The 11,089-nt window shown below is 42.7% G+C and overlaps 1 protein-coding gene across 2 annotated transcripts in view; it reads right to left on the bottom strand.

The window, feature by feature from the left end:
- Window positions 1–1,777: 1,777 nt before the first annotated feature.
- The window catches only part of supt7l (SPT7 like, STAGA complex subunit gamma), a 10,102-nt gene continuing 790 nt past the window's right edge, over window positions 1,778–11,089 (bottom strand). For both annotated transcript variants that reach the window (XM_022212934.2, XM_051948280.1), the window contains 4 exons: window positions 10,295–10,774; window positions 9,760–10,084; window positions 9,288–9,525; window positions 1,778–2,376 (listed from right to left, as the gene is read on the bottom strand). In XM_022212934.2, coding sequence (XP_022068626.1) covers window positions 2,075–2,376; window positions 9,288–9,525; window positions 9,760–10,084; window positions 10,295–10,731 — 1,302 coding nt within the window. In that variant the 5' untranslated portion in view covers window positions 10,732–10,774 and the 3' untranslated portion in view covers window positions 1,778–2,074. The remainder of the gene's footprint in view (window positions 2,377–9,287; window positions 9,526–9,759; window positions 10,085–10,294; window positions 10,775–11,089) is intronic.

The raw sequence follows: 11,089 nt of genomic DNA, 5'->3' as shown, positions 1-11,089 counted from the left end.
TGTTACCCCAAAGTGACTCACGTCATCCTGAGGGAAATACACTGCCTGTCCAAAAAGAAAGCTGGATTTCACATTTTGATTTAACTAAACAAATGGGTAAGAGCCTTCCATTAGATAATTACTGCAGTGATGAATACGTTTCATCTACAACTTGTTTAACCCTAGCTGATGCAGTGAGGAGCTTCTCATTTCTTAAACAACCATGTTGAAAGACATATGCCGTGGTAATAGAAAGGATGTTAATCTGTCTCAGAAGGGTCAAATTATTGGCCTGCATCAAGCAAAGAAAACAACTAAGGAAATTTCTAAAACTACTGAAATCAGGATAAGAACTGTCCAATGCATCAGTAAAACCTGGAAGGATAGTCGTGGTCGGTCATGTCGTCTGATAAGTCCAGATTTACTCTGTTCCAAAGTGATGGGCGCATGAGGGTAAGAAGAGAGGTGGATGAAATGACGCATTCATCATGGCTAGTGCCTACAGCCTGTGGGGGTTAGAGTTATGATCAGGGGCTGGTCAGGTTCGCCGTTATGTTCCCAAAGAATGAGGTCAGCTGACTACCTGAACATACTGAATGACCAGGTCTTTCCATCAGTGGAGTTGTTCTTCCCTGATGGCATGGGCATATTCCAAGATGACAATACCAGGATTCATGGGGCTGACATTGAGAATGAGTGGATCAGGGAGCATGACACGATTTTCACACATGGATTGTCCTCCACAGAGTTCAGACCTCAGTCCCATTGAGAATCTTTGGGATGTGCTGGAGAAGACTTTGCACAGCGGTCCGATTCTCTCATCATCAATATAAGATCTTGGTAGAAAATGAATGCATCTCTGGACAGAAATAAATGCTGTGACATTGCAGAAGCTTATAGATATGCCACAGTGAATGAGTGAGATACTCAAAGCTAATGGGAGTCCAACAAAATATGAGAGTGTGTGACCATCTCTCAGCATCCACAAGGGAGAGGAAGGAGCCTTTTCATTTCATTCGGAGTCTAGAAAACTGATATTGTTTTCCAGCTTCTTTTGTTCACCAACTGCCACCTAGATCGCACTGCATTGCCAATCAGACACCTTCCAAAGAGGCATCAAACATAAATCATCAGTGCAGTTAACTGAGTATCAATATATATGGCCACCCATCAGCACTTCCCATAAGCGCAGACAATTAGCTGCCTAATTGTGAAAATGAAAGCGGCCCACACAAAAGAAAATCACATGTATTCAAACAGGCCTGCTCATTCGGCATGCAAAGTTATGCGTGCCGTAATTAATTTGCCATTAAGGCTGGATTGATGTCGCCTTCGCCATGCAGACAACGAAGCCATAATTGCCTCTGGTGTTGCATTCACAGCTTTGCCTCATTACGAAAACAGATGCTAATTCAGTGGAACAGCCTCAGGTTGACAGGTGTGTGAAGTGTGTGCAGATCTGTGTAGAGTTACATGTGAAGAATACTGCTGAGGGGAATCAAGGAGTAGAAAATACATCATAATATGCAGCGGCATGCTCACGAGGAAAAATTTATTTTCTCTTTTTTTGTTGGAGCATCTTTGAATCATAATGAATGGAAGTGGCAGTAATTGGTACATGAGGAGAAAGGGCTTTAATATCTTGGAAAAACAAACTATGCTGCTGAATTATTAAACTTCTTAGCTAAATTATTTGCTTTTGGACCTCTTAGTTTTTCCTCTTCTTCAATTCATCAGGCTAATTTGTAAGACTTCTTGTGAATTTTCTGAAAAACACTCCTTAATTACTGAAATGAACTGGTGCTTCAGAAGATGTTTATTCTTTTGACGATAAACCCCATAATATATTTAGTAGCAAATAACAAATATTTGATAGAAACTATACTCATAGAAACAAACATGAAAAACTACAAAACATCCCCCCGTCAGTTCAGCTCATTCATGATATTAAGGTCGAATGTCAGCTAACACCGTACAGCTGGTGTGTTTCCCTACGAGGTCAGAACCTCGTTTTTTGAATGATAACTAAAGTGAAAGACCTGCTGCTGAGTTCAGAGTCACTTCCTTTGAGCTTCTTGCATCCATAAACACAGCATCACATCTTCTTCGCCCTTTTCTTGGGTCTCTGGTTGAAGACTGGTGAGGTTCCCATCAGGGAGTCGGGTGAATGTGAGGGGTAGCTGGTGTCCGACGCCACCCCACCAGGTGAGGGTGCCATGGCTCCTCCCGACTCGCTCATGGTGGACATTGGCCCACCTTCCTCGAACACGTCTCCGCCCAGGACCCCATGGTGGTGGTGATGATGGTGATGGTGACCAGCAGCCTGGCCCTCGTCGCCATCCTGCGGCTCCACTTTTACCTGAGGCCACAGAGGGGAGTTGTTGGCACCGCCTCCACCTTGTAAAAGGAGAGAAATCATTTTTTTTTATTTATTAAGCTCGATTAAATCCAGTATTAAATTCACCATCAAACACAAAACTTTCTCGAATAATAAATCAGGCCAGTAAAATGACTGAAACAGCCCAACCTGGTGAGGAAAGCCACCCTCACTGAGGACCCCTCACATCCCCTCCACCACTCCTTCATGCTGCTGCCAGGAAGGCACTACAGAACCCCACTGCCCAGGAAAAACATCTACAAATTTTTTTTTTATCCCCTCTGCAATAGCTGCTCTTAATAACACAACATACACTGTACTGTTTTTTTTTGTGTTTTTTAGTTATTTCATTTGCTTTACTTGTTTGTATTTATTGCACTGTGTTCTTGATGCGCAAGGGTTTTTTTAGCATTTCATTGTGGTTTTCAAACTTTGTCTTACAGCTGTGACACCTGTCTGTCTATCTTTCTATTGAGCTATCGAGAGGCTGAAAGTATGCTGAAGCTAGCAAGTGAATTATCTGTACAAAGAAAACACTCCCATGGGAAACTGAGTAACTGTATTTGTGAGCTGCTGTAGGCCAGTCAGTTTTTATTCTAACACACTCACTGATGGTATTTGGTAGCCAGACTAATAACAGTTGTAGCAGATTGTAATTCCGAAAACTTAAAAGTGAAACATTCAAGTATATTTAATGCTGGGCTGCACAGTGGATCGGTGGTTAGCACTTTCGCCTTGCCGCTAGAAGATCCCAGGTTAGCGTCACGTCCTGGGCCTGGGTTCTTTCTGCATGGAGTTTAAATGTTCTTCCTGTGCATGCTTGGATTTTTTCCAGGTTCTCCGGCTTCCTCCCACAGTCCAATAACATGCTGAGGTTAACTGGTAACTCTAAATTGGCTGTAGGTGTGAATGTGTGTGTGATTGTTTGTCTCTATGTGTAGCCCTGTGATAGGCTGGAGACCAAGACTGATTATGTTCATTTTGTCATTTTCTTATTTTGGATTAGCATTTCTTTTTTGGGGGCTGCTCAGTGGTCTAGTGGTTAGCACTTTCGCCTTGCAGCAAGAAGATCCCTGGTTTGAATCCCAGCGTGGGCCTGGGATCTTTCTGCATGGAGTTTGCATGTTCTCCCTAAGCATGCGTGGGTTTTCTCCGGGCACTCCGGCTTCCTCCCACAGTCCAAAAATATGCTGAGGTTAACTGAGTACTCTAAATTGCCCGTAGGTGTGAATGCGAGTGTGATTGTTTGTCTGTGTATGTAGCCCTGCGACAGACTGGTGACCTGTCCTGGGTGTCCCCTGCCTTCGCCCGAGTCAGCTGGGATAGACTCCAGCACCCCCCGTGACCCTAATGAGGATAAAGCGGTATATAGAGAATGGATGGATTTCTTTTTTGCTGACAAGTTAGTAAGGGTGGTCATGTGATAAAAAGCACACATCATCACGTCAGATGACGCTTCTGAGGAAGACTGCAGACTTAGTCGAAACATGTCAGCAAGGCAAAAAAACTCCCCGTTACTAACTTGTCAGCAAAAAAGAAATGCTAATCTAAGACTGATGACCTGTCCAGAGTGTCCCCCACCTTCACCATAAGTCAGCTGGGATAGACTCCAGCCTAACTGCAACCCTAATGAGGATCAAGTGGTGTATAGACGATGGATGGATGGATGGATGGATGGATGGATGGATGGATGGATGGATATTTAATGTTGACAGGGATGAAAGTAAAAAGCGAGGAATGCTAGGTGGTAGCCCAGCTATGCTAGAGTTAATGAGTGATGAGGAAGACATCCTGCCAGCCTCTCCATTTCCACTGCCAGTCTCTCATTTAGCATCAGCGGACTATCAGCAGCTAAATCAGTCCCTGGCTTTGACATGGACAGAGGCTCCTCCAGCCTCTCAGGAGTCTTATTTTTGGCACATCTCCTGCAGCTAAAGACCTGGTCAGGATGGCAGCATTACAACTTCAGTCAGGACAATACAATATCAGGCAGACTATGAACAATATAATAAAGGCCCAAATAAGCTAAGAGAGCTCACAGAGTTTACAATATCTTAAAATTCAGTCTGAGATACCAAGCTGTTGAATTTATTTTCCCTCTGCAAATATGACCCAAAATATGGCGATCTAATATTATAAGATGAACTCTGTGAAATAAGTTTACATTCATATGAGGGAGGTTGGTCAAGAATAGCTTTATAAATGGGAATATACCAATGACTCAATGTGGTGAGAGAGAGAAGACCAACCAGGAGTACAAAACTCAATGATAAGCTTTGAGCTGAAGACAGATGTAACACACTGTAGTAATGCGTTCACCATATGAAAACACTGTGTTGCTATATTCATGGATAACAGATAACCAAGAACCTCGTTTTCAATATGCAGATTAAGCAAAAGATGTTCATCAAGCCAGGCACAAACTGACAAAAAAAAAAAAAAACAAGTAACATCCATTTTCTTCCTGAATTCAAAATTTATATGATAAGAACGGAATAGCAAAATACAATGCACAGCAAGAATAATCTCAAAACGTGTGTGGCTGCCATTACTGTGTAATTCGTGAAGTCTCAATCCAATTTAGAGGCTTGATAAGAAACCTTGTGAAAAGTGGCTCAGTTAAAATTATGCCCTTGGAGTAATGAAAAGGGAATAAGATAGTCTATTTACAATGACAACTCTTTTTGTCTACTTTAACACATAGTAACAGACAGTAAAACATGCATGACATTCACACTCAATGTGTCAAACTAAAGGAGTCAATCTGTTCAGGCTACATTTCAAGGTAGGAAGCAGAGGTGGGAGTTTTCGGGTGTTGAGTCTTATCAAGTTACACTACCGTTCAACAGTTTGGGGTCACTTAGAAATGTTCTTATTTTTGCAAGAAGAGCAGTTTTTTCAATGAAGATAACATTAAATTATTCAGAAATACAGTCTAGACTTTGTTAATGTGTGGTAAATATGGTAAATGACTATTCCAGCTGGAAATGGCTGATTTTTAATAGAATATCTCCATAGGGGTACAGAGGAACATTTCCAGCAACCATCACTCCTGTGTTCTAATGCTACATTGTGTTAGCTAATGGTGTTGAAAGGCTCATTGATGATTAAAAAGCCCTTGTGCAGTTACGTTAGCACATGAATAAAAGTGTGCGCTTTCATGGAAAACATGAAATTGCCTGGGTGACCCCAAACTTTTGACCTGTAGTGTTATATTCAGACAATTATTGAAGGAATTAAAAAAGCATGCGTAGGTCCAAATTTTAAATAGGGAATCAACACCCTAAAGACATCAGTTATGAAAAACTCTGTTAGCTCACCTGGTACAATTTGCACACAGTATACTAAGCCTGAGTTGTTATGCTACCGCCTGGGTTTGATTCCAGCCCAGCCCCTCTCTCTCCCCTTTCCTCTTTCTTTTAAATGTGATGACTGACTAAAAAATCCTTTCCATTTGACCCCTATGCAAAAAACCTTAACCTGCTCTCTGGAAATGCTCCGAGGGTATTTTTTTTTCAACCAGTATCTGTGGTGTAATTGCCTAAATTCAGCCCTTTTCTGTGCACTGGTGGTCATTTTGGAAATTATTGCACCGATAATAAGATTGGAGGCTTATAGGAGGCTTTGATGCCTGCACTGTGGCCGCTGATTGACAGTTGTGACTGACAGGTGGCTCGCCTGCTGCTCTCTCTGGCTCCTGAACTCGCTCTGTCTCTAATTCCTGGAGCTTTTATTTAAAGCATAAATGGACGGAGACAGACAATTTTCATAGAGTTGGCCAGGCTGGGACCATTACTCCCACTGGGGTGGCAGAGAAACTCATATCATGGACATTTTCTTCTGAGGATTATTACTATAGGTCGAACAGTCCATTGCATTGGTTGCTTGCTTTAATCATCTCCTTATGCAGGCATAACTGTCATGCAGAACTACACCATGAGGACTAGGATTTGTTGAAAATATCTCATTTCAATTTTCTAACAGATGGTGTTATTTGTCTCAATTTTTCCAACTTCACTTCACAGGTTTTATTGTGTTGTAGATGTAAACGTGACAGATCATTACGTCATTGGACACTTTTAAAATAGTTGCTCTATATTCTAATGCATCAGTGTAAACTTAAAGTTAGATACTGCTTCAAACATGTATTTTTATGGGCTGCACAGTGGAGTAGTGGTTAGCACTGTCGCCTTGCAGCTAGAAGGTCCCTGGTATGTGTCCCAGCCTGGATCTGGGATCTTTCTGCATGGAGTTTGCATGTTCTCCCTGTGCATGTGTGGGTTTTCTTTGGCTACTCCGACTTCCTCCCACAGTCCAAAAACATGCTGAGGTTAACTGATGATTCTAAATTGTCCGTAGGTGTGAATGTGAGTGTGATTGTTTGTCTGTATATGTAGCCCTGTGACAGACTGGTGACCTGTCCATGGTGCCCCTACCTTCACCCTAAAGATATGTGTCCACTAGATCAGGCAATTTTCCTGTCGCTATGTGAAATGCATTGTGTTGCATGCTGGTCCAGTTGCAGTGCGTTTCGAGCTACAATCCGGTGTGTCTCCCTGGAGTGGGCCACAGCTTATTTGCATGAAGTAGACTCGACTTCTACTTCATGTAAATTCGATGCGGCATGCAGAGGTCCGATGCATCGCAAATCTTTTGTCAAACGTCTAAACTAGTTGTCCGTGAATTAAAACAAGGACAGATTCAGCAACGACACAGGTTATCTCTCACATCAAATGCTTTCAGAAATACTTTTCACTGAACTGTTTCTGTAATAAAAGACAAAGTTTGGAACTGAGCTGACATGTTGGTCCGGCTTGAAATCCAGAAGCAGACAGCTCCTGAGTCGATGCATTTGTCCAATCAGGGGCATGCAGGATAGTTAGAGAAGAAGGCCGGCAGGAGCTGAACACTGGCTACTGGCCTCGAGTACACACCCACCATATGGGTGATATTCAGATGTGGTGCATCAGCCCGATCTCACGAGGATTCGTGAAACTGTCACGTAAATTTTTGTTTCGGTTTCGTGCGCACCAACACGATTTCGTCATGTTTTTCGTGCCGCTCACCACGAAATGCACACCAATGTATTTTAAACGGCGGACTTTTCGTGCCACTCAGAACGTATTTCAAAAGAATGTGTATATTATATTTTTAATGTAAAACCGCGGCGAATCCAACGCTATATTTTGCATGACATCGTCCCTAAACATAACCCTAACCATAACCCTAACCATAACCTAACCATAAGCCGGTGGTACACTTACCAATTTGCATAGGAATTTCAAGAATGTCCGGCGGCCGCAAACGCGATCACACAAGCAGTATACGCCGATGGACAGCTTAGATCGTCATGAATCCGCCGGTATAAACCACTTTCAGACGTGATTACCACAGCGAAAAACATTTCGTGGTGAGCGGCACGAAAAACATGACGAAATCGTGTTGGTGCGCACGAAACCGAAACTAAAACTTACGTGACAGTTTCACGAATCCCCGTGAGACCGGGTTGGGTGCATTTACATGCTGAAAAAAACGCATCTAATGGACACGCAGCAAAAGTCAGCTGGGACAGACTCCAGCCCCCCACCCTAATGAGGATTAAGCGGTATATAAATAATGGATGAATGGATGGATTTTTACATTTTTTAGATAGTATAGGAGATAGAAGAAATATCCGACGTGATTGATAAATAAATAACACCATAGTCATAAAAATGAAATAATTCCAATAAGAAAATAATAATTGGACCTTTCTGTCAACAATGACTGGCACTGAAACATGTAGGTCATTCATGGCTAAGGGGCAGCATTTAGTAGTAATGCACATTCTGCAATCCAGTTGAATAAAGTAATAATAATAATAAAACAGAAACCCAGGATCAGATGTGCTGTACAATGTATATCCTTAACTGTAGCCATTGCAGTTTGCTAACAGTCATGTTTCAAACTGTGATTTTGCATTGAAATTGAGTAATTGCTTGGTTCTAATGAGGACTTACATATAATGAGCTTTTCTGTGTAACCCTCAATTGATTTAAAAAAAAAAAATCAGGAACAGCTGTTCCAAGTTATGACTTTTTAATTGTTGATATTACAATTTGAATTGCATTTGTGTTAGGCTATCAGTACATTTCCATTAGTATGTGTGTAGCCATGTAATGAGCAGCTTCTCTGTTGGTTCCATGAGGTGGCCAGAGGGTATAGCCAGAGGGTTTAGCCAGCGGTCACCCCTTAGCTCCTCGGCTGCAAAACTTGCTGGTTTCACAATATGTTTTGTGTCCAGATTACCAACAAGACTTAATGTGTTAGTTAGACAGTAACAAAAATAGTTAATTACAGATACAATAGGCAGATTTTTGTGCCTTTGGACAGATCTACATATGCTAGCTTTTTACCCACGTCTTTAGTCTTTATGTCAAGCTAAGCTTGCTGCCTCCAGGCTATAGATTAATATATCGAGTTCCAGATTTCAGAGTGGTAACAATCTTCCAATATAATTCTGAACACAACAGCAAATGTGTGTATTTCTGTAAATGTCATATTCCTTTAATGGTGACCAAATTAGCTGATTGCATAGTACATGGATCTACCAAAGTGGTGTGCTATATTATGATGTTTACTTCTAAAGAGTAAATACTGAACTAGTTCTGAAATTACTGTATATTGTTTACTCTGCGGCAGAATATTGAGTAAAAGAAGGATGGATATTGTAGCAGAATGTTGAAAATGTATCAGGATGCTGTCAAATTAAACACATTCAATGAATTTCTTATGTTCTTTTGCTACAGGCGGGATCTTCCCCCTGTGGGCACAAACTGTATCCAAAACTGAAGGTCTGAACCGGAGACTTTCCACACATCAGTATCTGCTGCAGAAAATACTTCATGACTGCAAGGTATATCAGACATTTGATCAGGAATATTGGTCTTACCTGAGGCATGGGGAGAATGATCACCATCCAGTCCTGAAGCTAGCCTCTCGGCATGGGCTCCGAGGACCCCCATGGGCAGAGCCTGGTCCCCAGAGGCCAGATCGGCCTCTGGCTCCTCGCTAACAGGAAAGGAGATGTCACTCATGGGCTCCTCCTTGATCCTCAGGGGCTTAGAATCCTCCAGAGCTTTCTCTGGATTCACCAGCCGCTCGTATTCCTCCGACAGATCCTTACTGACCTGTAGGAAGAACATCTTTAAGTCTTACTTTTCTGCTGCAGGATAAAAACTGAACCTGGATGCTGTTTTACTTAATATTAATGCCTACTTTAAAAATCAATCCCTTTTTGAGATTTTTGAGAAGACATAGATGCATGCCAAAGATTTCTGGAGGCTGAGAAATTCAAAGGATGTCACTATATAATGTCAAATAGCACAAGCCAAAAAACATGCATCGCCCACTCCAAGCCTCACCTGCAGCATGTAGCTGTGGTAGTCCTTGATCCTCACTTGCCAGAAGCGTTGGAGGGCAAGTACGCTGCCAATGCCCACCTCATGGAACACTTGCTCCACTACGTCTGGGAAGGGACTGGCCCCCAGTCGAGCCTCCCGGTCCACCGCCACCCGCAGCAGACGGGTGAGACGCAGGTAATGCTCATGGACCAAGTCAGTCAGGGTCTCCAGCACAGACTCCTGAGCAGACTCGAAGCCAGCATGGGCCAGAACGGTGGCTACCGACTGATAAAGGAGCTGCCGGCAGGAGGGCCAAATCAGCTCTGTAACAGGTTCGCCTTTACCCCTTATGATAAAAGCACCAGATAAAAGAAAATTAATGATGACTGGATCATTAATTGACTGAGAATAAATTTATGAAGTGTTGAAAATATAAAAAATATATTACAAATAATTGCATGTAAACTGTGAGAGGGTGACAAACTCATGATTTAGAGGCCTTAATAGATACAGATTGGTATTAAATTCTAAAAGCGGACAACAATCTCAGACTTACTTATAGAAGTCACTTTCAGGGTCACTGTGGCGGAGCTGAAAGGGCTGCCTTGGGGTTTTGCTGTCCGCAGGAAGCAGATCATCTGGCATGACAGGTGGGGTGGGAGGACGTAGGGGCAGGTTGGTATCAGCCTCCTCCAGCCTGCTGCCACCCTCAGAGGACGCTGAGCCTTGACCCTGAGCCTGGGCCTGGGCCGATGCCAAAAGACCTCGGAGGCGACGGGCATGCTGGCAGAGCTGGACTGTGTGGATGGTGAGACTGCACGGCTCTGAGGGGATGTCCAGCATCGTGGTGGGCCGCGGACGCTGGGCCGAGGGCTGGTGCAGGGGAGGGTCCTGCATCTCCACAGAGCGAAACTCACGCTGGAGCAGGTCAAAGGAGCTGCGACTGGGAGGAGCCCCTGCAGGTCCTGGGATCTCACCCCAGTAACGCATCATAACGACAGATCAAAGACACGCTACACTCACACTTTAAGGGAGACTAGAATTGGACAGGGAGAGAGAAGGTATAAACTGATATTAATTTGTCAAGAATGACAATCATTTTGATTTTTAGACTCCATAACTCCAAATAGATTACCGTCTCATTTGGATTTAAGAGATGGTTTAGAATGTGATGTTTTAGGCTGACTTGTAGTGTCTACTCTGAAATAATAATGCTTTCTGTAGAGTTCTAATACCAAACAAATTATTTAGAAAAGCTGATAATGTCCACATTTCTCTATATATTTGCCTGTAGTTACAAAACTAGCTTGTTTCCTTGTAGACCATTTGAAAAGATTTCAGAGCACTTTAT

The sequence above is a fragment of the Acanthochromis polyacanthus genome, chromosome 1, assembly GCF_021347895.1.
Source record: "Acanthochromis polyacanthus isolate Apoly-LR-REF ecotype Palm Island chromosome 1, KAUST_Apoly_ChrSc, whole genome shotgun sequence".
Classification (NCBI taxonomy): Eukaryota; Metazoa; Chordata; class Actinopteri; family Pomacentridae; genus Acanthochromis; species Acanthochromis polyacanthus.
This window is presented reverse-complemented; position numbering and strand designations above follow the sequence as displayed.